Source organism: Panthera tigris, chromosome C1 (assembly GCF_018350195.1).
Source record: "Panthera tigris isolate Pti1 chromosome C1, P.tigris_Pti1_mat1.1, whole genome shotgun sequence".
In the NCBI taxonomy this organism is placed as follows: Eukaryota; Metazoa; Chordata; class Mammalia; order Carnivora; family Felidae; genus Panthera; species Panthera tigris.
In genome coordinates, this window is record NC_056667.1 from 215,435,057 (window position 1) to 215,461,320 (window position 26,264).

The window sequence follows — 26,264 nt, forward strand, 5'->3', positions numbered from 1 at the left end:
ACAATTGTTAGCTCTTCTTGATGGATAGACCCCTTAATTATGATATAATGCCCTTCTTCATCTCTTAGTTTAAACAGTCTTTGGTTTAAAATCTAGTTTGTCTGATATAGGTATGGCTACTCCAGCTTTCTTTTGATATTCTGTGGCACGATAGGTGGTTCTCCATCCCCTCACTTTCAATGTACAGGTGTCCTCAGGTTTAAAATGAATCTCTTGTAGGCAGCATATAGATGGATTTTGGTTTTTTATCCATTCTGATACCCTATGTCTTTTGGGCATTTAGTCCATTTACATTCAGAGTGATTATTGAAAGATACGGATTTGGTGTCATTGTGTTATCTGTAGGTTTCATGCTGGTGGTGGTGTCTCTGGTCCTTTGTAGTCTTTTATGCTTTCCACTTACAGAGTCCCCCTTAGGATCTCCTGCAGGCTGGTCTAGTGTTATGAACTCCTTTAATTTTTGTTTGTCTGGGAAATCCTTTATCTCTCCTTCTATTCTGAATGACAGCCTTGCTGGATAAAGGATTCTTGGCTGCATATGTTTTCTCTTCAGCACGCTGACTATTTCCTGCCAGTCCCTTTTGGCCTGCCAAGTTTCAGTGGACAGGTCTGCTACTACCCTTATGTGTCTACCCTTGTAGGTTAAGTCTCATTTGTCCCTAGCTGTTTTCAGAATTCTCTCTTTATCTTTGTATTTTGCCAGTGTCACTGTGATATATTGCGGTGTTGACCTGTTTTTGTTGATTTTGAATGGGGTTCTCTGTGCCTCCTGGACTTGGATGTCTGCTTCCTTCCCCAGATGAGGGAAGGTCTCAGCTATAATTTGTTCAAATAAGCCTTCTGTCCTTTTTTTTCTCTCTTCTTCTGGAACTCCTATGATATGGATATGATTACATTTCATTGAATCACTTCGGTCTCTAATTCTCCCCTTGTGGTCTAGCAGTTTCCTGTTCCTCTTGTTCTTGGCTTCATCATTGTCCATAATTTTATCTTCTATTTCACTTATTCTCCCCTCTGCTTCTTCCATCCTCACTGTAACTGCATCTAGTTCATTTCTCATCTCATTCACAACATTTCTTAATTCATGGTGACTATTTCTTAGGTCCTTGCTTTCTGCAGCAATAGATTTTCTGCTGTCTTCTAGGCTTTTTTTCAAGCCCAGCTATCAGTCTTATGACTATTCTAAATTCTCGTTCAGATATATTATTTATTCCTGTTTTGAGCAATTCTCTACCTGTCTTTTCTCCCTGGAATTTCTTTGGAGGAGAATTCTTCTGTTTTGTCATTTTGGCTACTTTTCTGTCTTTTACATGTTTTAATAGGTTGTTATGTGTCCTGTACCTGTGAGTACTATGATATTAAAAAGGCGTAATACACCGTCCATGTCTTGGCACCTCAGGAAGTGTTTTTGGAGTGTGTTGTGTTCACTCTGTGGTCGCATCTATGGTTGCTTTCTCTATCCACTACTCATAGTGGTGGTTCAGACCTTCCACTAGGTGTGCTTTGATTTGTTTGTTGAAGTAACCTTGGAAAAATGGAAAAGGAGGAGGGCGGAGGAAGCCTTATCCCATAGAAGTAGAGAAAAGACAGGAACAGAAAAAAAAAGACCAAATAGATAATCAAAGAAACTATAAGAAGGCTTAATCCAGAAAGATAGAGAGGAAAACAAAGAAGAGGTAGATACAGAAAAGGTGTAAAAAGAGTAGAGTAAAAATGCCTGATTAAACAAACAACCAGAGTAGAGGAAGAAAGATAAAAGAGGAGAGAAAAATATATAATAACAGTTGACAAAAAATCAAATCAGAAAATGCTAAACTGCAGGACAGTTGTCTGTTGGATCCTGGGACTGGTGGCTGTGCTGGTCTGGAGGAGAAGCCGTCTGGTTTGGTCAGTGCCAGTCTCATTCCAGTATATAAGCAGTTACCATGCATGGAGGGGTGGGGTTTGGTGTAAGGGGGTCCTGCCTCCGCTGGGGCCTGCTATCCTGTTCCCTGAAGCCCCATTGTATGGTTGGTGGGGGGAAAATTTGCGACACCCAATCTCTCCTTTCCAGACTGGGTGTCTCAAACCACCCTGTTCAGGTGGCCCTCACAGAGCAGTGCAGGTGACTGGCTTGTCCTGCTCCACAGTCTCTCGAGCCTCCCAGGCGCTTTTCTGGGATTCAAACCCTGATGTCTTAAAGGATCCTGCTCTGCACAGACCTGGTTCTGGGGTAGCACCACTCACCCCGCTGACAAAGGGCCTCTGGCTGGCACCTGCAGGGTCTTTTGTCCTTGGGGGGGGCAATATACTCTCTTCCCACAGTATTGGAGGGAGGGGACTGCTTTCTCCCAGTGCACCCCCGAGATTGCTACTGTGCTCCAGGGCTGGCTCCTTCCCCCTAAGGGACACACAGTGGTGGCCCCGGCCCGGAGAAAGTCGTGGAATCCTGAAAACTCCAATCTTCTCTCCTAAGGCTGTTTGCAAGGTAGAAACTGGCTCTCTGTATTTTTCATTGTTTGGTCCATGGTCTGGAGAGCTTTTTCTCTTGTCCAAACACACCCCACACTTCCACAGCCTCTCTTTCTCTTCCTTTTGTCTCTCCACCTAAGGGGTTCCCCTCCCCTCTGTGCCTATGCCTTTGCCGCCCTTTTTACCTTTCCCAATTTGCACACACACACCTCTGTCCTCCCAAGCTGTCTCTCTACACAGGTGGAGATGCTTCTGTCACTGTGTAGCCTGGAATTCTGGAATTCCAAGTTGGCCTCCACCTATTCTGATGCTCTTGGTGCCTGTAAAGTCACCAAGTTATCGGGACCAGCCTGGTCAGCGTCAGCATTTGACTCAGTAGACAAGGAAATGCTCATGGGTGGATTACACCAATGGGTAAAACTTCCAGGAATGGGGTCTTTCGTCTCTGGGATTTGCAGATGTTTAGGGAGAAAGGGACATGTAAACCCATCCACCCGCAAGCGTGGCATGTAGGGTCTTGAATGTATTATAATTTGAAAGTGAAGCCATGTGACTTTATTTGCGGTCAAAGCTCCAGCATGAGTCTGGTTGCCTAAGCAAATGCTTAGATTAGAGAAGTAGGACACATAAGGATAGGCGAAAAGACATCAGGGAAAGCACATGAGACAGTAGTGTGGGTGTTGTCTTCACTGCTGTTTTATGCAAAACAGGTAAACGCTCCAAACACAGACATGTGACAAGAGCAGGGGTTTATAAGGGTTGTGGATTTATCACTTCTGCAGGGACTGGAGCCCTTTGGTCCATTTCTTTAGCCTTTTGATGACCTCGATTAATGAAGAGGAGGATCTTGGAGAACCTTGGGGATCATTTCATGTTCTTGGTGAAGTTGTTTTTATTCCTCTACCAGTTGGGGTTGGCCATAGACTGCAGGTTCGTGTCCCTTCAGCATCCCTATGTTGAAATCTACCCCCCAATGTGACGGTGTTGGGAGTGGGACCTTTGGGAGGTGGTTAGTTCATAAGGGTACTGTTTATAAGCCCCTGAATCTGTGATATCTTTGTTATAATAGCCCAAATGGGTGAATGCAGTGTTAAAAAAAAAAGAATATGGCAGGGGCGCCTGGGGGGCTCAGTTGGTTAAGTGTCTGACTCTTGATTTCAGCTCAGGTTGTGAGATGGACCCCCATGTGGGGCTCTGTGCTAAGCGTGGAGCTTGCTTGGGATTCTTTCTCTCCCTCTCTCTCTTCCTCTCCCCTGTGTGTGCATCTGTGCTCTCTCTCTCTCTCTTTCTCTCAAAATAAATAAACATTAAAAAAAAAAGAATATGGCAAATAGTAAGCCACCAGAAAGGCTCAAAACAACAACAAACCACACACACACACACACACACACACACACACACAAAATCCCAGTGTAGGTGAGAGTATGGGGTACGTGAAACTTAGGTACTTTGCTGGTCAAATGCAATTGGAATAACCACTTTAGAAGACCATTAGGTAACATCTATGAACACTGAAAACATATAATAAAACATACATCCAGCAATTCTACTCCTGGGTGTGTGTCCTTCTTCTACACACACGCTTTAACCAAAAGTCTTCTACAAGAACATTCTTTCATTGTCAGGGGAATACAAATCAAAGCCACAATGAAATATCGTCTCACACCTGCCAGGATGGCTGAAATGAACAACACAGGAAACAACGGATGTTGGCGAGGTTCTGGAGAAAGGGGAACCCTCTTACGCTGTTGTGAGAATGCAAACCGGTGCAGCCACTCCGGAAAACGGAATGGAGGCTCCTCAGAAAGTTAAAAATAGAACTACCTTATGACCTAGCAATTGCACCATGACATATTTAGCCAAAGGATACAAAAATACCGATTTGAAAGGGCACATGCACCCCAATGTTTATAGCAGCACTATCAGCAATAGCCAAGTTATGGAAAGAGCCCAATGTCCATCGACTGATGAATGGATAAAGAAGGTGTGGCTTATATATACAATGGGATATTACTCAGCCACGGAAAAGGAATGAAATTTTGCCATTTGCAATGACGTGGATGGAACTAGACGGTATAATGCTAAGCAAAATAAGCCAGAGGAAACAGATATTATATGGTTTCACTCATATGTGGAATTTAAGGAAAAAAAACCAGATGAACATAAAGAAAGGAAAAAATAGAGGGAAGCAAACCACAAGAGACTCTTTTTTTCTTTTTTTAAATATTAATTAATATTTTTTTATTTTTTAATTAATTAATTAAATTATTTATTAATTAATTATTTTTTTATTTAATTAAATATTTTTAATTAATTTATTAAATTATATATATATAAATATTAAATTAATATTTAATTAAATATTTTTTAATTAATTAATATTATTGTCAAATTGGCTTACATACAACACCCAGTGCTCATCCCAACACATGCCCTACTCAATGCCCATCACCCACTTTCCCCTCTCCCCCACCCCCTATCCACCCTCAGTTTGTTCTCTGTATTTAAGAGTCTCTTGTGGTTTGCCTCTCTCCCTCTCTGTAACTTTTTCCCCCCTTTCCCCTCCCCCATGGTCTTCTGTTAAGTTTCTCAAGATCCACATATGAGTGAAAACATATGATATCTGTCCTTCTCTGACTTATTTCACTTAGCATAACACTCTCCAGTTCCATCCACGTTGCTACAAATGGCCAGATTTCATTCTTTCTCATTGCCAAGTAGTATTCCATTGTATAGATAAACCACATCTTCTTTATCCATTTATCAGCTGATGGACATTTAGGCTCTTTCCATAATTTGGCTATTGTTGAAAGTGCTGCTGTAAACATTGGGGTACAAGTGCCCCTATGCATCAGCACTCCTGTATCCCTTGGGGAAATTCCTAGCAGTGTCACTGCTGGGTCATAAGGTAGATCTATTTTTAATTTTTTGAGGAACCTCCACACTTTTTTCCGGAGCGGCTGCACCTGTTTGCATTCCCACCAACAGTGCGAGAGGGTTCCCCTTTCTCCATATCCTCGCCAGCATCTATAGTCTCCTGATTTGTTCATTTTAAGAGACTCTTTTTTCTAAGTTTGGTTTTTTAAAATTTATTTTTGAGAGAGCGATAGAGAGAGAGTGCAAGCACGGGAGAGGCAGAGAGAGAGGGGGACAGAGGATGTTAAGTGGGCTCTGTGCTGACAGCAGCGAGCCTGATGCAGGGCTCGAACTCATGAACTGTGACATCGTGACTTAAACTGAAGTCGAACACTTCACCAACGGAACCGCCCAGGTGCCTCAAACCATAAGAGACTCTTAACAAAAAAATAACAAATTGAGGGTTGATGGAGGTAGATGGGGTAGATGGGTGATGGGCATCAAGGAGGGCGCTTGTTGGACGAATAACTGAATTCTACTCCTGTAACTGATATCACACTGCATGTTAGCTAACATCCTTGCAACAAGTAACAACAAAAAGAACGCTCTTTGTGACATGAAGAAGGGACTGGGAAGCACACGGACACACTAATGGTAGCATAGATACACGAGCAGCGGCGTGTGCACACAACGGGTAGTATGGAGCAGCGGGAATGAACGATTCTATAGCTCCGTGCATAGAACGGATGAGCCCGGCAGAAAATTCGAGTGCAAGAAGCCAGGGCCAAGAGTACATAGACTGTGATTCTTTTTTATATTAGGTTCAAAACAAAGCGAAAGGAAGTGTTAGAAATCATGCCAGCAATTACGCTTGGAGGGGAGGGGGACTAGAAAGGGACAAGAGGGGCCTTGGGAAGGGGGGAGCTGGAAAGGGACAAGAGGGGGCTTCTGGGTATTGCCTACACAGGGAACTTCAGTTTGTGAAAACTCACTGAGCTGTCCGTTCACCATATGGCTCCTTTCTTGTTCATTATGTGTTACGTGTCAATATCGAAGTTCAGAAAATAAAATATAGGGGCACCATTGGTTCATTTATAAATGGCTTTATTGAGATATGTTTATTAGTACAAATAGATAAATGATAGTATATTATGAAAACATTGGGAGAAAATGCACCGCAATATACTGGTGATTACCTTTGACCGTGCATTGTTACATCTTGTTTAACGTAATGTTTTAATTGGCGGTGTTATGGAAGTCTGGCCTTTTCCCGACACTTTACCTCTTTGGTGAGGACGGGGGAAGGGGAAGGATGCTTCTGCGGCTTACAGAACCTGTTCAGTCCCGTCCTATGAAGTCAGTGTTTTCGTAGGTCAAAGTGATTGAGGATAGCCCATACATTAGGGTTCAACCTAATAGGTTTGTATTTGCACAGTTTCCAGCTATAACTATTACTTGATCTTTGAGTGAAGTGTATAAAAAGAGATTTATAAATTATACCTATTCCCAGTAAAATTGTCCATATTTTTGCATGTTACCTACAGGCCGTTAGCCATACTCAAGTTAAGACTGTGCACTTGGTTTGAATATTGAATGATAAAAAATGTGTTATTGAGATGCAACCAGGAGCCAAGAGGTTGTTTTCGAACCTCTGACCTCGTGTATTCCCAGCTGGGAGAAAGACAAAGGAGGGAAAGATACCGTGGGGCATATCGCGCATGGGAGTGGAGACAGGTGACCTTGGGCCTGTAGTGCAGGGCTCAGGGGACAGGGCATTTTGCCGGCCCTGCAGCTCTTGTGCCGAGGTGGAGGCCAAGAAGAACTGTCCCCTAAGATTCCTTCCTCCTCCTGCTCCCTCCTCATTCTCCTTCATGAGATGTAAGTGACATAGAGCATTACATTCAGGCGTGTAACATAATGATTTGATATTTGCAAAATGGTCACCACCACAAGACTAGTAAACACTGATCACTCTACCTCGTTGGAAAATCTTTTTCTTTTGATGAGAAAGATTCTAAGATCTAAGATCTGCTCTCTTAGCAACGTTCAAATATGCAGCACAGTCTTGTTAACTAGAGTCACCTTGCTGTGCACTACGTCCCCAGGACTTACTTATTTACATCTGGAAGTTTGTCCGTTTTGATCCTCATCGCCCATCCCCCCCACTTCTTGCACCCATTCAGTAACATCTTCCAATCATGAAAATAATCATTAGCTCTTAGGTCCACCAGGCAGAACCACCGAGTCTCCTTTGAGCCGTTGGTCTCCAACTGCCACCCAGGCCAGTGGCCTCTAGCAGCTTGTCACCTGTCCCAGCCTGCAACAGTGCCCCACCTGTTGTGTCCCCCGCAGTGGTGATCTTTGGGAAGATCTGAGCATTCCAAAGTTGCTGGTGGTGTTTTGCAAGCCAGAATCTTCCTGAGCGGAACGTCAGTTTCCTGGAGGTCCCGTCGCCTGGGAAACTGGTCTTAAATGTCATGTGGTAGCAAGGTTGGCAGAACCCACTTCTTCTTGGCCACTGATCCATTTCCATTGGGTTCCAGTTTGTCTTCGGTCTGGCAAATGCCTTAGCACCCGTGACTTGGTCATCTTGAAACAAGCAAACTGTGGGACCATATGGAGTCATCATCTTGGAATTTCTTCTGTCAGGGAGTGAGCCTATCATCCCCAGATGCCACCTGGCAGATGGCTGTCTAATTAGACGTGGATAGGCACTTTGGGAGACAGGGCATGTGGTAACGTACTTTGTCTCAGGTTCTCCTGGGTGTGGCCCACTCATGTGGTCATTTGGCTATTTAACTAATGGCAACAATACCCACAGCCTTCTCTGATTTGCCCCCTTTCTGATTCTCATGCATAAGTGGTGCCCAGAACAGAACTTCTGAAGTTTCACGTGCATTTGAGTCGCCTGGGATGTCATAAACTACAGGTTCTGATTTAGTAGGTCTGGGGTGGAGCCCAAGATGATGTATTTCTAATAATGTTTTTGGGAACCAGCTGCATCAGTATCGTCTGAGAGCTTGTCATGAATGCAGAATCTTGGGCCCCGATCCTGACCTGCTGGTGAATTATCTGCATATTCACAAGATTCATAGGCGATTCAAGGGCACAGCCAACATCCAGAGGCACTGCTCAGGGACACAGCAGCATAGGCCACGGCAGGACACCTAGGCTGCAGGTGACCATGTACAGACAGCAACTGCGTTGGGCTCTGGGGAGCCCTCTCGAGATGCACTGGTGCCCTTGCCAGTTCCTCAAGACCAGTCTGGACCCTTCATCCTTTTCTCTTTCAGGTGACTTTGATGATCCACCACCCCTCCCTGGTGGTCTGTTTCCTATCGCATAAACACTTTCCGACTCTGCTGTGGTCCACGAGGCACTCTTCCTACTCAACAGGCATCTGTTTTGTGCAGTGGGCCTTATTTTCCCCCTTACTATCTGTGTTTCCTAAAATCCCAGGGACGTCAGGCAGAGACGGGGGCAGGTGGGCAGGGACTGAGGACATTTTGTTGACCTCTAGCCACCCTAAGGCACCCTGGAGGCAGTCACGTGACACCAGCACCTAGTTTCAGCTGCCAGCACTCCCAGGCCCCCGTTCATAGAAGTCAGGCCCTGGTCTTCAGGGATGATGTTCAGGAAGAAAGCTTACGAGAGTTTATTGACCTAACAATGCTAGCGTGACACCCGTATGAAAGCACTGTGGGGTCCCCTACATGTCTTCAAGGGGCCAACTTTCAGGAAGATCTTCTTGGCCCCAATTCACCAACAAGTCCCCCCACTGGCCTGGCTTGGCTCCTTTCTTAACCACCAAGACAACCTCCATTTTGTAGGGATTCATCAAGGCAACCAGAGGAAGGCTTTGAAAAATGCGTCCTGTTCCAGGGGACTCAGCTCTTCCCTCCACGCGTGAGGGAAGTCGTTAGGTTTTAACACTTCCCAGTTACGTACGCCGGCTGAGACGTACGCGTGTGTGCGTGTGCACACACTTGTGCACAGGCGTCTGCGTAGGGCAGGGACGGTGGTGTTATCAGATAAGGGCGGCTGTCATACTCCAGTACAAGTGGCCAAGACAAAAAGACAATCGTGTGTCAACACAGTTATTTAGCTTTGGAGAAGACCCGTCCAATCCTAGCTCCCAGAAGAAGAGAAGAGGCCGGCCGATGTCAAGTCTTCTACTCTTCTGCATATCTTCGAAATCTGTTTGAATAGTAAGCCTGTCCGGTTAGGGGCGCCGGGGTGGCTCCGTGGTTAAGCTTCCTGCTCTTGGTTTTGGGTCAGGTCATGATCTCACGGTTTCACGAGTTTGAGCCCCACTGTCAGTGCAGAGCCTGCTTGGAATCCTCTCTCTCTCTCTCTCTCTCCCTCTCTCTCTCTGCCCCTCCCCTGCTCATGCTGTCTCTCTCTCCAAATAAATTAATTAATTAAAAAAAAAAAAGCCTGTCTGGCTAATATTACATCTCTTGAAATATCAGGTCTTTGCAACCTTAATTACTCTATGTGTAAGTTATCATTGACGTTAAAATGGGTTATATCCCCTTCCTCACTGAATTTCCCCTCCCGTCCAGCACCCTGTTCTCTCCACCACTAAAACGCATGCCCCTGGAATAAAGTGGGGCGTCTTTATGAAGGGTGGGGACTGAGCTTGCAATGGGGTCTTCACCTATCAGAAGCGTTTGTTCTCAGAGGTGAGTCTTGTCTTCCTGCCACCTGGTGCCTACGGTCCTGCCGACCCGAAGCCCCTGGTCCCCGACGGTGTTCGGGCTCAAGGGGAGATGTTAGTATGGATTCATCTATTCCTGGATTCTTGGTGCTAAGGATTTGCCTCTTCAGCATCTAGCACAGGAAGAGTGCCTGTATCATCATCTCCCGCACCCCGTCTCTGTCGATGGAGCACAGCCGTACCTGTGCGTGGGAAGGTGGGGCCCCATGCAGGGAGGGGGGAAGGGTAAGGGTGGAGTCTGGTTAGTGCAGGCTCTGCCCCTTGAACTAGAGCAGTGCTTACAAGTCTCCACTCGAGGGCACTGTGATCCCCGTGTTGTTCCGGTGTCTCCTTCAACTGGGGCCCCTGGCCCGGTGACCCGCTGGTCCGCTCTTCATCAAACTCTCAACGTGCTGGTTGAGAAATGAAAGGAGGTTCCATTTTCCTCAAGGGTGGAGTCCCTGAGGCAAGTGACCGCCACGACTGCTGTCCCCGCACAGAGACAGCACTGGGGGTCCTCGGCCGCGGGGGGCCACGTGAGTGGGCAGACGTGGCCCAGTCTCTGCAGGGGTGGCCAGTTGTCTGGTGCTGCTGCCTCAGGGGTGGCTACCCCAGGTCGATCTCTTACTGGTGGGAGACAGGCTGGATCCACCTTCCTCATGAGGCCGAGGGCCCCGGGTGGGGCGCCCAGCCCAGGAAACCAGGCCCAAAGTGACAGTGGGATCCCGTGTGGTCTGGGGTCAACTCAGCATCAGTGGAGGTCTGGAAGACCGATTGCTCCTTCCTTTTCTGGAGAGAGGAGAAAGACCCGGAATGGGCCTCACCAAGGCCAAATGCAACCCCGATCCAGATTTGGGGCATTTGGAGGACGGCACAGGCCCGCCTCTGTAGGAGCAAACGCAGACCCCGCAGCCCTGATGCTCTCTCCCCACCGAACATGGCACCACCACGCTCCAGGGACGAACACAAAACCCATTTTCCATCAGCTCATTACCATAAGCGTTATTTAATCCGACGGCTCCGCAACCCTTCCCTTGTGTGTGTGTGTGTGTGTGTGTGTGTGTGTGCATGCATATGTAGTCGCTCGATGCCACGAGGAAAATAAAAACTCTGCATAGGGCAGAAATAATTTGCAAGGCTCATTTGGGTTCGCGCGTTCTCAAGCCGCCCTTAGAGGTCCACGCCAGCCCCCCCTTTGAAGGGCTGCGTAACAAAAAGGGCCTGGCTGGGTGCATTATAATTTGCTGCAAGTACTTCCAAAGTACTCATATTTTCAATGCCGCGAAGGGAAATACTAATGTCACAGGACGTGGGCATTGTGCTTAGAATAAATACACACACAAAAGCTGAGCGCGGGTATTTCGGATGTCTCGTTGGGGAGGATGTAATTACGTTTCCCTTCGAGAACGCTTTGAAGTGGGAGGCTAACTGTTTCCCATAAAGGCAACATTCCCCATCAGCTGAGCTGCTCGTTGGAGAATTCAGGCAGGATCAGTTAATTTCCAGGCGGAGTGAAATCTATCTTTCAAGAGGGAGGATGTCATCCTTTCTCTGGCCGTTTGAAATCAAGCGCCGACTCACCTGTGGGGATGATGTAGTGTGTTCAGTGGGTCCTGGGGGCTCCCAGGACCCCCGCGGGTCTGGGCTGCTGAGCACAGCCCCTCCGGGTGTGCTGCGGGGAGCCCTGGGCGTCCGGCTGGTATCAGCTTCTGTGCGGGTCCTCTGTCTCTGACCCTCACCAACGGTGGCACCTGGCTGGCAGGGTGAAGCCCCTCGTCTCACGGCGGGTGGTTGGCTACCAAGGATAGAAATGTTGCGGCACGGTGCCTCCCCGTCCCGGGTCAGAGGGCTCAGAGTGGGTGCCTCGCACCTGTCTCCCGGCTGGCTCTCCCTCCCAGCCTTCTCGTCAAGGATGGGCTTGCCCTCCATGTCCCCCCCCCCCACATCGTTCCCATTTCTCCAGGCCACAGGTCAACCGGCTCTGCTTGGCACCCAGTATTTCCACTTTCCCAGGGGTCCCGGAGGCCCGGGGGCTGCCGTGCAGCTGACGGAGGTGACAGTTTAGCTGGTCTGTGGCTACTGGGCTCCAAGCCAAGGGAGCGCAGAGAACAAAAGGAATGAACAGGGCCAGCTGCACCGTGGGGTTGGCATCTGGGGAGGCCGGGGGTGCGGGTTACTGGGGCTCCCCTTTGGCCCACGGGGTCTCTTCTTTGGGACCAGTTCACGCTTGGACGGCCAACCACAGGCCTTGGAGAGCGACACAATGCCAAAGGCGGGACCCGGAGGGGACAGCGGCTGTTACCTGGGGGTGCAGGTGGGGGCTTCCAGGAAGCTATGTAGCCCCGCTGTCCCCATTTCTTCTCTAGAATTTCTGCTCTGTGGATCTTTTCGGGTGATTATGCCCCTTACTCTTCTTTTGTTTTAGAGACACAGAGAGAAAAAGAGAGCAAGAGCTGGGAAAGGGCAGAAGGAGAGAGAGAGAGAGGGAGGGAGACAGAGACAGAGAGAGAATCCCAAGCAGGCTCTGTGCTGTCAGAGCAGAGCCGGGAGCCTGCTTACGATTCTGTGTCTCCCTCTCTCTCTGCCCCTCCCCCACTCACACTCTCTCTAAAATGAACAAATGTTAAAAAAAATTAAAAAAATACTTTATTCTAATCGCAAACACATTAGTTAATTAATCGTGGTGTGCACTGAATGAGAGAAGCCTGGGAAAACGGGAGAATGTCAAGGGCAGAGCCACTGTTGTAATCCCACTTCCCGGGGGGGCCCACTTTTCTCATGCCACCTGTCCGCGCTCCCACCCTAAAATGCATCACCCTGGTCACAGTTCATCCTTGGCGCTGTTCTTTTAAACATGGTAAATACCAAGGGAGATTTTCAGAGGGAAATTTGTAGCTCTAAAAGTGTATATTTAAAAGAAAAAAAAAAGGCTAAGAATCAATGAGATAGTTGTCGTCAAAAAGTTAGAAAAAGAGTAGCAAATTAACCCCTCGGAAGTGTGGAACGGAGGAAACGGTAGAGATAAAAATTAACACAACGAAGACCTTGCAAGAGCTGATTCTTTGAAAATGACGAAGCCCTGAAGGGGCTGGCGAAGGAAAAGAAGAAAAGGCATATATAACCGACATCAGGGGTTAAGATGGGATTCCTTGTCAGACCTTCCAGACCTTAACGATTGCAAGAGGATATTGGGAGCAACCTTATGTCAGTCAGTGTGAACCTTTGGACGAATTAAATGCAATCCTCAAAATACACAACTGCCCCAACTGGTACAAGAAGAAATAGATTTTGAATCGTTTTCTAACGCTTTAAGAAGTTAAATTGGAAACTGAAATCCTTTCCACAAAGAAAACTCAACTCGCCCGGAATGCTACCAAAACTTGAAAGAAGACGCAATGCTGATCTTGCAAAAATTCTTGGATAGGCTAGAAAAAGAAAGAATTCTTTCCTACTGATTCAATGAGGTCTTCACATGAAAAGCCAACAAGTACGTTGCAAGAGAAGAAAATTATAGAGGAGTTTTACTTAAGAGCATAGGTGGAAATGTTCTATGCAAAATATTACCAAAGATAATATGCTTATCAAAAAGACACCTCGGGGCCGCCTGGGTGGTTCCGTCGGTTGAGCGGCTGACTTCGGCTCCGGTCACGATCTCCCGGGTTGTGAGTTCAAGCCCTGCATGGGGACCTGTGCTGACAGCTCAGAGCCTGCAGCCTGCTTTGGCTTCTGTGTCTCCCTCTCTCTGTCCCTCCCCAGCTCACACTCTGTCTCCTCTCTCTCAAAAATAAATAAATATTTAAAAAAAAGGACACCTCAAATGCAACCTTTTATTTGAACATGCAAGGCTGGTTTAACACTCAAAACACCAATCACTACACATGGTTCAGAACAAGTAAATTAAAGCATGATAACAGGGCACAAATGTGACAGCAAAATTATAGCAAAGGACACAAAGAACAAACTAGCTGTTAAATAGGATACAAAAAGGTGTAACCACAAAGAAAAAATTGATAAGCTCTGTTACATTCACATTAAGAACTGTTCATCGGGGGCACCTGGGCGGCTCAGCTGGTTAAGCATCCGACTTCCGCTCAGGTCATGATCTTGCGGTTGGTGGGTTCGAGCCCCGTATCAGCCTCTGTGCTGACAGCTCGGAGCCCGGAGCCTGCTTCGGGTTCTGTGTCTCCCTCTCTCTCTGCCCCCTCCCCCAATTGTCCCTCTCAGTCTCTCAAAAATAAAATAAATTAAGAAAAAAAAGAGCTGTTCATCAGGACACCACGAAGGCAGTGAAAGCATAAGCTGGAGAGTGGGAGGCAGTATTTGCAGCCCACGCACCTGTAAACAGCTTCCTTCTAGAACACAGAAAGAACGCTAAAGCTGGTAATGAGAAGACAGAACGTGGCAGAGAAACGGGCAAGACACTCACCAGGCATTTGACAAGAGTGGCTCCAAATGGTCCCTAAGCATATGAAAAGGTGAAGAACCTTGGCAGTGGGCGGGGAGAAGGAAGTTAAAGTCACAGTCTGACGTCTGGACACCCGCTCCAGAGCGGCGACCACCCCGAGGGCCGGCAGCGCCACGTTGGGGGAAACTGGCGCTGCCTTCCACACTTGAGGGTGCTCTGGGGTGAGCAGCTCTGAGCTCCAGCTGTTTACCTTTTCATAAACACCGAGTCTCACATCCCTTAGGATAAAAGCCTTGGTGCCCTGGAGCCATGTGCTGGGTGGATGCTGAGCCTTCGGTGGCACCTGAAGGACGGGGCGCTGTGATATTCTGGGTGCCTTCTCAAGGCTGCCTCTGGAACTCCCCGGTTTGGGAGGAAGGGTGAACCGGGCCGTGGTCCTCTTGTCACACGTGTCCCTGATGACTGTCACAGCTTAAGGGTTTACAAATCCCTCCTCTCTGGAATGCTTCCTTCCTGAGGCCACTGGGAACTCAGAGCTGGAAGGATGTTTACGGAGTTCGCCCAGGGCTTCAATGGAGGGGGAAACACACATGGGGCTCAGCGGGCGGGCCCCAGATCGCCCCTGCTCGGTCTTCATCTTGCGTGGTCACGTGGTGTTGGGGGGCAGCCCTGTGACTTTGGGAAGACCGTGAACCTGTCTGCGCCCTGCCTGGAAAGTGGGGTGAACGCTCCTGGTTTTCGGCGGAGGTGCACTTCCGGCAGGTGACCGTCCCCGGTGTCCCCCTGGCCTGCAGCAGCGGGCCCTTCCTGACCCCTCCCTGCTGCATGTGGGAGCCGTGGGGTCTGCGTCAGCCTTTCCTGTGGTGAGGGGCAGGAAGCGGATGTTTTCCCTCCGGGGCCGGGCGCACCTGCCTGGTCGTCTCCCCCATTTGCCGCTTCCGGTCCCCGCCCCCCCCCCCCCCTCCCGCAGCTCCGGGCGAAGTCTGAGACTCAGGGAGGTGAGGGCCCCGGGCATCTGCCGTCAGCCTTTCGGCGGAAATAGGGGCTTTGGGAGGTGTGTGTGTGTACGTGTGCGTGCGTGTGGGTGTGTGCGTGTGGGGCACGTGTAGGTCCACCTGCCTGTTCACATGTGTGGGGTGGGTGAAGGCACGTGTAGCTTTGTATGTGTGTTTGCAGGTCTGTAGGTGTGGTGTGTGTGTGGTGAGCTGTGTGTGTGTGTGTGTGTGTGTGTGTGTACATGTGCTGCGTGTATGTGCACGCATGTGCACGTGTGTGTGTGTGTGTGTGTGTGTGCGCCTGTGTGCGCGTGGCTGGACCGGCCCAAGGTCACTCAGCTGGCCCGTGGATTTGGGCCCCGCCCATCTGGCCCCACCTGCCCCCAGAGAGGCCACACCCCTTCACGGTGCCGCTGGCTGGTCTTCCTTCCCAGGCAGGCTGGGGCGAGGCCTGGGGAGGGTTGGAGCGAGGCCAGCCAAGGACTCCAGTGGCGGAGCTCAGGTAGGGCCAAGAGGCAAGGCGCCCAGGTCTGCCAGACCCCCCCCCCCCAAACTGGCCCCCAGCGAGGGAAACAGCGTCGAGGGAAAGGGAAACGGCACTGGAGGCAGAGGCTGGTGGTGGTGGGGGACCCTGCAGAGAGTCCCGGGTTTCCCACAAGACCCTTGCACCCTGGCCCCAAGGAGGCAGGGGCTCCCCGACCGCTCTCCCCTCCCCCTCCTTTGTCTCAGCACCACGTGCTCACGATGGTACACGCCGGCTCTGCGGGTCTGCTTTGGGCATCAGGAGTAATCGAGCCGCAAGCCACGTTCACCGAGAACACAGGTGGTGCCGGGCACCGTGACAGGTGCACCGGTCATAGCTGGGTCTCCTCCTCGCGGCGGCACAGAGGGGCAGAGACTGAATGCGTGCCCTCTGGGTTCTCGGAGCGTGCAGAGCCAACAAGGGCAAGAGCTGCGAGAGACTCTGCGCTTGGGCCTGCCGAAGCCTTTGCTCTAAACCATCGTTAGACTTGACTACAGGGACTTGATTTCTAGGATCTTACTCCTCCGGCCAAAAGAAAGAGTGGGGCACTGCGCCCGGCAGGCGGAGGAACTGGGTTAGTTGTTGGGGCCAGAAGACAGTGATTTGACAGCAAACTGGAGCGTGGAGGAGGCCACAGTGCCTCCCCCCCACGCCCCCCCCCCGGCCCCCAACCCCCGACTCCTGGGCTCCCTTTCCCTCCCCAAAGCCCACTGGGAGACGTGTATTCCGGAGTAGCTACAAGGCCATAAACCCTTACCGAGAGCCCCTGTGCCAAGGCCCCTCAACACACTGTCTTCGGTAATGACACCGGCCCCAAGCGCAGCCGTTCAGAAGAGCCACAGAATCCGACAGTCCTGCCACTTCAGGGAGTCTCCATCCGAGAAGGGTCCCCGCAGGGGTGAAGCCAGGCAGAGGCCAGCCTGGTCCCAGGGACTTAGCCCAGGTTCTCGGTTACACACACCCGCTGCGCGATCTGGCTTCGCACATTCGTCCTGTGACCATTTTATGAATGTCTCCTCCCCGAACCGACTGCGGAGCAGCTCGCTCTGTACCCCCGTGTCGTACCCAGAAGGCGCTCGATACAAGACCTGGAAGATGAGCAAAGAAACCCTGTGCTGCCGCGGCTGTGAATTCTAATGAGGTGGAATCGTTTCAGGACCGCGCATTAAGGAATGATTCTAATGGAGGGGTTTCGGGGGCTTGGAGACACCGTTTTGGGCCAAGGGCCTTAAGGTTTTCCAAATCTCACTGCTTAGGTCGCTGCTAGCTCGGCTCAAGCCCACTGCCTCTTATTTTCCTCTGCCGTCGTTAACATCACCCCGTGCATCTCCGGAAGTCTTGACTTTCAAGGACATAGGAAGCCACTTCTCTCAGACATTTGTGTCCCCTAGTCTCATTAGTGGCTGAAACGAAGTGTCGCTCTTGTGAAACAGCCCTGTGACGCCTACCACAAGTATTGCCTTTTTGTTACGTGTGGACCTATGCTTAGGAAGAGATTTCACATGGCGTTAGGGTGTTCTAAACCTGTCGTTTTAAATGGAGGTGCCTGCGTAAGCCCCGGTGGTCTCGGGAACACCTTTTAAAAAACGCCGTGTCATCACGCACGGGTTCTGAACCCGAAACCTTCTCATTCCTCAGGGCAGGCCAAGTGCAGAGCCACCAAGAGCTTTAATTCCACTTTAATCAGATTCCATTCCATAGAACACTCTCTTAATGAGGGTTAATGACATTAATTACTGTCCCCTTCACTTAGGAACATGCTCAAGAGGAGCTAAATGCCACATAATGGCCCAGGAATAGCTCAGGCCCCAGCAGAACTCCCGAGAAGAATCTACTGCCCTTCTTTCCGCCAGCCCCCTCTGCCCTCCATCCCACACATCTCCTTATTTTCCCTTCCTCACCTCATTCCTCCCGTGTCCGTGTCGGAAGCACACGATGTTACATCACCTTTCCAGGGGATTTGGGATTTCACACACCTACCCCCGATGGGCTCAGAGTTCCAGAACCTGCCTGGTGGATGAGGACGCAAATGGGCATTCTCCTGCAGGACAGGTGTGCTGGGCACCTCTTCTGAGGGGAACCCAGCAAGAGCTACTCAGATGAAAATGCGCAGGTAATTTGACCTGCTGATGTCCCTTCTAAAATTTTATCTCACAGAATTTTCCCCCCATACAGGCCCACCAAGATGGATGTATGAAGGTATTCCTTGAGGCATTGATGGAACACAAAAGACTGGATGTAATCTAAATATGTGTCAAAGACTGGGTATGCTATAAAATAAATAATTATGCTATCTATCTCATCAATTTTTTTAACGTTTTTTAAATTTATTTTTGAGAGACAGAGCACGAGTGGGGGAGGGGCAGAGAGCGAGTGAGACACAGAATCCAAAGCAGGCTCCAGGCTCTGAGCTGTCAGCATAGAACATGACGCGGGGCTCGAACTCACGAACTGCGAGATCATGACCTGAGCTGAAGTCAGACGCTTAACAGACTGAGCCACCCAGGTGCCCTTATCTATCTATCTATCATCTATCTATCTATCTATCTATCATCTGTCTATCTATCTATCTATCTGGATTACACTATATCCATAAAAGTGGGGCATTATGTAGCTGATATAAAATGAGGCCAATCTATGTGTGCTGATATAAAACAATACCCCAGGTATTGAAAAGAGCAATGAGAAAAATATATGTCTGATATGTAATCATTTGTGTAAAAAAAGTGTGTATGGGGCGCCTGGGTGGCGCAGTCGGTTAAGCGTCCGACTTCAGCCAGGTCACGATCTCGCGGTCCGTGAGTTCGAGCCCCGCGACGATCTCGCGGTCCGTGAGTTCGAGCCCCGCGTCAGGCTCTGGGCTGATGGCTCGGAGCCTGGAGCCTGTTTCCGATTCTGTGACTCCCTCTCTCTCTGTGCCTCCCCCGTTCATGTTCTGTCTCTCTCTGTCCCAAAAATAAATAAAAAACGTTGAAAAAAAAAAATTAAAAAAAAAAAAGTGTGTAAAATTGTGTAAAAAATATCTATGTGTGAGTATACGTGCCTGTCTCCATGCATTTCCTGCCACACACCCAAAGCAGGAGGGCTCCTGTGGAATTGGCAGGGACATACAAGGGGTCTGCTTGTGCAGAGCAGAGGGCATCTGTGAGTGGGGCAAAGCTCGCTGGGGGTGAAGGGGAGGAAGCGTCGTAGCTCTCAAGGAACCAGGAGGTAGAGCTGGTTGAGTCAAGCCACGGGGAACTCAAGTGAAAATCTAGCACCTTGAAAGATGGGAGGCCATAGTTTGGGAGAAGATGGTGTGACCAGGAGAGATCACGTCTGTGTGCTGTGGGAAAGAGCAGGAGACACCGAGGACGGAAGTTAGGTCATCCTTACCAATCACTCTAAAGCTGGGCTGTTCAATGCATTAGTCACACTGGCTACATGAAGCCATTTAAATTAACAGTGGGGTAAAAAATCCAGTTCCTCAATTGGACCAGCCACGTTTCAAGCGCTTAATAGCCATGTGTGACTATTGGCCACTCCTGCAGGTGAGCACAGACCTCAACCACCATTTTGATCGCTGCGGGAAGTTCTATTGGATGGGGGCTTCTGCCGTTCAATTATTGTTTTGGTTTTTTTTTTTAAGTTTATTTATTTATTTTGAGAGAGAGAGAGAGAGAGAGAGACATAGAGGATGTGCAGGAGGAGCTGAGAGAGGAGAGAGAGAATCCCAAGCAGGCTCTACGCTGTCAGTGCAGAGCCCAACCCGAGCTCAAACTCAAGAACCCTGAGATCATGACCTGAGCCAAGATCGAGAGTCAGATGCTTAACTGACTGTGCCACCCAGGTGCCCCCAAATTGTTGTTTATTAAGCTTTACCAACACAGATTTTATGAGTTATGACCAAGTGCGCTGGTCATGAAGAGAAGACCAAGTTCCATGGTACTGTCTACTTGTAACATTTCAATAATGTTTATTTCTTTACAGCCCTCGTGATTTTCATTTCTTTACAATCCCGATCCCATTCGTTGGTAATGAGCATCAAGTTCTAGAGCCTTGAAGTCTCTTCTTGAGTCACAGCCAAGGGTCAGCTTCCCATGTGACGTGATAGGAAGGGTCTTGGTGCAACCACTCAGGACATGTGGAAGTGAGGTTGGGTGGCCACTGCCCAACTCTCCGGCCACTTTGGGCTTTGGCCAGACACAGGCTGATGCGGGTAGTGGGGGGCAGGCCCACAGTCTGCGGAAACTGGGGTTCCTTCAGGAAGAGGAGGCAAGTCTGTGGCAGGCCAGTTGGAAAGCTGGGGTTGTTGATGCGCACAGACCGGGAAGCTGCCTTTCTGTGTGTGCAGGGGACATCCCCAGCACACGGGCCCATGGCCACCTCTCTCTGTCCTACTTTGTGCCCGTCTCCTGTGCAGACACAGGCTGAGGGGGTTGTGCTGGGGGCCGGAAGACACCCAGAAAGCACACGTGGTCTTAGGCATTGAAAAACTAACTTAACCAGGAATCCGGGAAAACCCAGAGAGCCAGCTTGGTCTATAGGGAGGGAGATTCTACAACTTTCTCTGGCGGGACCAGAACCATCGGATAGGATATTCTGAAGTTTCAGATTAAATTCCTTTCAAGTCTGCTTCCTCTGATGGCGTTCTCACCACAACTCTGAGGTGAGTTACTTACTGTCTTCCACCAAATCACCTTTCATATTCAAACAAAATTTAAATTTATATCTTGATCCTTATTTTTCTATTTTTTTCAAAGTTAGAGAGAGAAAGAGAGAGAGTGAGTACATGTGCAAGCAGGGGAAGGGCAGAGAGGGAGGGAGAGAGAATCCCAAGCAGACTCCACACTGTCAGCATGGAGGCAGAGCTGGATGTGGGGCCGAACTCACAAACCATGAAATCATGACCTGACCCAGAGCCAAAAGTCAGATGCTTAACCGACTGAGCCACTCGGGTGGCTTTAGTCTTTCTTGTTCTCGTTTAGCATTTCTTCCTTCTTCATTCAGGTTTCCTCTTCTCCACATTGACCCAATGTTCCCACAGTGCTTTTCGCCGCCATTGGCCTGCCCAAGTTCCCATGCTTCCCAAGAGCAGCAGGCTGGGAGTGAGGAGAACTTTGGTCCCGTTGTCCCAGATGTCCGCTGTGTGACCCTGGGCCCTAGTTTCCCCACCTTCAAAGTTAGAAGATGAAACTTGTGAATTTTAAACATCGTTTTTTGTCTTTTTTAGCTTCAGCCACCAAATTACGGAGTCAGTTCAAAGAAAATGGTTTTTATTCAATTATTTAAAATACATTAATAGAGCAAAGACTTAATATATCAAACTATGTGCAAGATAATATGCGGTATATACGGATTAATAAAAAGCTGGAGTGCTGGTGACAGACTCAAGGTACCTACTAGTTTGTCAAATCAGTGGATTTTCTAAATATCACATTTTAGTTTTGGTGACTGGTATTGATGAGCTGGAAAGATTGTGGAGTGTGTAATGAGTGGATTTCGGTTATATAGAAGCTTTACGTAGATTAAGAGACAGTTACAAGCTCTAGAAACAATTGCTATGGACGTTGAACTTGGTGTACAGCCTGCAAAGATCGGAGTGAACGCAGGGGCGGACGAACTCGCGGCGTTGGCCTGGGTCTTCTTCAGACAGGCGATGGTGAACCTTTTCCCTGGCAAGCCAGGACCGCCTCCATCCCTGAGACACTTGAGGATGGTTCCTCAGAAAGGCATTACTTTTTTGTCTTCTCCTTTTTTCCTTTCTTTTCCTTCTTTTCTCCTTTCCCCTTTTCAGTGGTCCCTCCTGTTAGTGCCAAGGCTCGCTTTTTACCCATAGGGGTTTTGGCATACCAGTCCTGAAATAAAACAGATTTATAGGAAAATATCAAAATGACACTCATGCACCAAAATAATTCTTTTTTTTTTTAAAGTTTATTCATTTTGAGAGAGAGTGTGAATGAGGGAGGGGCAGAGAGAGAGGGAGAGAATCCCAAGCGGGCTCCGAGCTGTCAGAGCAAAGCCCCACGTGGGGCTCGAACCCACAAACTGTGAGATCAGGACCTGAGCCGAACCCAAGAGTTGGGTGCTCAAATGACTGACTCCCCCACCCCCCCCCAGGTGCCTCCCAAGGGAATATTCTTAAAAACAGAGAAAAACTTGCTAAGAAGGAAGGGGCAAGCAGCCGTTAAACTTTGGGCATTTAATGTATATTTAATACAAATTCTTTCTCAGTGGGTTTTCCAACCTGTCTTTTAACTTCCACCTCAAGGAGTTAACAGTTTCAGAGAATCACAGACCAAATCTGACTAGCAGCCCTTCCCAATTAGTCTCCTATCTTTCTGGGGAATCTTACCCTATCCTGAGGGCATGGGCTTTCTTGGTCATGTGAATGGCCCTCCATGGTTTACACATGGCCACCAGAAGCTAGACTGCTGGCTACGCGGGGGCCACGGGGAGGCCACGTAGACACGCCAAGGGGGACTGTTGAAAACATGGCAGAAATACTGGAGCCAACATGCCAACTAAGCGCCTTGTGGTTACAACTGGTCCTGAGAATGCATTTTCTCAACCTTCACTTTTCATTTGAAAGCTAAGAAACATTTTAGTTCATAAACTTTATGGTAGTAATAGTATTTCACTGAGTGACTATCCTACAAGTGGTTTCTCAATTCTCCTATTAATGGGCACATAAGTGGTTTCCAACTTTTTGTGAGGAATGATGTTGACATGCATAATTTTTACATATCTCCTTGTAAACTTATGAGAAAACTCTGGAGAATATCCAGAGAAGTAGGCTTCCTGGGATGGTAGGGCACGAGCATCTTCAATTTTACTGAATATTTCTAAATTGTTCCCTGGAGTGGCTGTGAGGGGGAAGATAGCTCAGTCTTTGTAAGTCTTAACGTGTCTTTATTCCTTCCTGTCTCCTGGGTGCTAGTTTAGTTGGGGATAAATGTTGGGCCTACAGTTACTGTTCCTCAGCACTTTGCAGAAATGATCGTACTGTCTTCTGGTAGGGATTGCTGTTAAAGAGACGCCTGGCCTCTCCATTGTTGGCTTTTTATAGGCAACCCGGCATCTTTGAAGACTGGCTTATTGTCTTGTTTTTAGGTTCACAATAATGTATGTGAGTGTGGATTTATTTTTATTTGTCCTGCCGGTCACTTGGAGTTTGTTTTCAACCTAAGAATTCATGTCTTTAATTCAAGAAAATTTTCAGCAAGCATTTCTTTAAATCATTATTCCTCTGATATTTCTTTTATTCTCTTCCTCTAGAACTTCTGTTAGCTTGGGTGTCAATATCTTCAAGGTTCTTATTGCAGTTTATAGATTTTTATCTTTATGTTTTCCTGTGCTGCTTCCAGAGGGAGCATCCTCCAATCCATGAATGTGCTCTTTGACCATGTCTAGTCTAGAGTTCATACCTCTCTTACTTTTCTTTGGCCATTTAAGTTATATATTTTTAATTTTTTTCGAAGACTTTTATTTTTAAGTAATCTCTACACTCAATTTGGGGCTTAAACCCACAACCCCAAGATCAAGACTCACACGCTCCACTGACTGAGCCAGACAGGCAGCCCTATATTTTTTATATCTAAGCTTTCTTTTTGTGATTTTCCCCCCATTATTATCTCTTATTCCATTTCTGCCTGTCTCTGTTTCAAAACTTTGTGTACATCTCTAATGGAAATGAGGCCTTCATTTATTATTTTGAACACCTGAATTATATTAATTTAAACTCTTTGTCAGGTTGCACTAGATTTCCTCAAATGTTTTGGAATTTTTATTTTCAGGTTCATTTTGAGTAGGAGGCTCTGTTTTGGTTGTATTCGTTGTATCTCCCTTATTTCTCCCCCTCTCACAGTGCTTCTACACAATTCTGTGAAGCCAAAATCCGGAAGCACGTCTTATAATGACGCTCCTCGGTGACGTCGACATACCACAGACCTGGAGGAAGGAGCAGCAGGTATAGTCTCTTTTCGTTTCCTAGCCCTGATTTTTCTCTATGCTGCTTGCCTTGTCTGTGTGTTTGAGATTTATCTTTGTTTCTGTCTGGCACTTGGGGATGTTTCTCATCTTTCTTTTAGCTTTGGCTCTGTTTTCCATGTAAGGTGAGGTGGCCACGTATTTCAGGTGATGAACTCCTACTAATTTATTTACATACAGTATTGGGGCATCTGGGTGGTTCAGTCGGTTAAGAATCTGACTCTTGATTTCCGGTCAGGGTTCATGAGATGAAGCCTGGCGTCGGGCTCTGTGCTGACAGTGTGGAACCTGCTTGGGATTCTCTCTCTCTCCCTCTGCCCCTCCCCAGCTTGATCTCTCTCTCCCTCTCTCTCTTCCCCCACCCTTGCTTGTGTGCTCTCTCTCTCTCTCAGAATAAATAAATAAACTTTATAAAAAAGAATATGGTCTTTGTCTTTGGCCTACAGTTTGAATTTCAGCTCTGCTCCTTTTTAGCTATGTGACTAGAAGCAAATCATTTTGGCTCTTTTTTTTTCTGCTGTAGCAAATTACCACAAACTTAGTGATGTAAAACAAACCATTTATTATCTTTCAGTCTTAAAGGTCAGAAGTCCAAAATGGGTCTCACTGGGCTAAAATCTAGGTGTCTGCAGGCTGCGTTCCTTTCTGGAACACGAGGGGGAATCTATTCCCTTTCCCAAGACCACCTGCTGTCTTGGCTCGTGGCCCCTCCTTCATCTTCAAACTGGCACCGCGGGGCTACTTGGAGTTCCAACGGATCCTTCCCAGGCTGCTGACTTTCTTGTTCTCTCTTCTGATTGCTTCTTCCGCTTTTTATGATTACACTGGACTCACCAGTAGAAGTCAGGATAATCTGTTTTAGGTTCAGCAGATTAACAACTTTACTCCATCTCCAACCTTAGCTCCCCTTTGCCGTGTAACCTACTGATAGGTTCTAGGGACTCAGATGTAGACGTCATTGGGGGGGGCACTATTCTGCTACCACAGAATGACTCTGTGACTCTATGACTCTCTATGACTCAATTTCCTCATTTGAAAACTGGAGGGATTATGAGGTCTAAATGAGTTAACAGAGGGCCTGGTACATAAGTAGTCACAAGTATTAGCTAACATTATTAGGATTATTACTAACATGTTTTTAAAGATTGTTTATTTTGAGAGAGACAGAGATAGTGCGAGTGGGGGAGGGGCAGAGCGAGAGGGAAAGAGAGAGACTCCCAAGCAGGCTCTGCACTGTCAGCACAGAGCCCAATGCAGGACTTGAACCCACAAACCATGAGATCATGACCTGAACCAAAATCAAGAGCCAGATGCTTAACCGACCGAGCCACCCAGGTACCCCTAACGTTATTAGGATTAGTACCATTATGATCCTTAAATATTTTTTCCATCGTGTCCACGGGGTAGGGTATGATGTGTTTGGAGCATCGCCAGGACCCTAGTCTGACACGTCAGAAGCACGGTTAGGTCAAATTTCTCAGGGCAGAAGTGATTGACTTGATCACCAGCAGCTACAGCCACAGCATCACGTTATTCAGCACTGTGACAGCGCCTGTCCATCTATCCATCTGTTCAATAAATTTGCCACTAAACGATTTCATTGGGCCTCTAGTTGGAGCCTGGCACTGTCTCAAGCTCTCGAGCTATTGATAAGAAGCAGAAATTGAAGGGGCGAGGGGGCTAGTAGTAAATGGTGGTAAAAAATGATTTCGTTTCCTCAAAAAAAATGAATAAAGTGATCAGATATGCCAAGAATGGAAGTGAAAAGCATGTATGTTCTCATCCAGGTTATACAATGGTGGCGTGCCCTTCTCTGGAATAAGTGTGATCACTTACAGTTACTGGACCTCAGGCACCTGTGACAGAAAAACGTCTACAAATCACTTCGGACAGTTAAAAAGCCAGCTAAGAGAAAGCATAGGTTCTGCTACCCTAAACCCAGCTCCTCAGAACAAGGAGGAAGGTGATTATTTCAGAAGGGCAAATAGAAATTGGGGATTTCAGAAGAGAACGCGACATATCACGTGCAGAGGATAAATATTTGCAATTAATTCTAACAAGGTGTAAACAGTTAACAAGAGCCTTGGCTCAAATCCTTGGCAGGAATTCTAGCTTGGAGTTGGAAATATTTCTTTTCAGTTTTGCAAACTATAGCTGCCAAATCTGGCCTGCTGCATGATTTTGGAATAAAGTTTTATTAGAACGCAGCCATGCCCATTCATTTACGTACTGTGTGTGAACGCTTTTGTACTGTGATACAGGATTGAATACTTGTGACAGACACTGCAGGGCTCTCAAAGCTTAAAATATTTGCTATCTGGCCCTTTATAGAAACATTTACCAATCCCTGCGCTGGATCATTATTTT

The 26,264-nt window shown here is 47.9% G+C and overlaps 1 protein-coding gene across 3 annotated transcripts in view; it reads right to left on the reverse strand.

Moving 5' to 3' along the window:
* Positions 1-21,167: 21,167 nt before the first annotated feature.
* The window catches only part of IQCA1 (IQ motif containing with AAA domain 1), a 154,826-nt gene continuing 149,729 nt past the window's right edge, over positions 21,168-26,264 (reverse strand). For 2 of the 3 annotated variants that reach the window (XM_042995762.1, XM_042995761.1), the window contains 2 exons: positions 24,584-24,750; positions 21,168-21,766 (listed from right to left, as the gene is read on the reverse strand). In XM_042995762.1, the coding sequence (XP_042851696.1) occupies positions 21,718-21,766; positions 24,584-24,750 (216 nt within the window). In that variant the 3' untranslated portion in view covers positions 21,168-21,717. The remainder of the gene's footprint in view (positions 21,767-24,583; positions 24,751-26,264) is intronic. The other variant, XM_007082991.3, reaches the window with a different exon arrangement.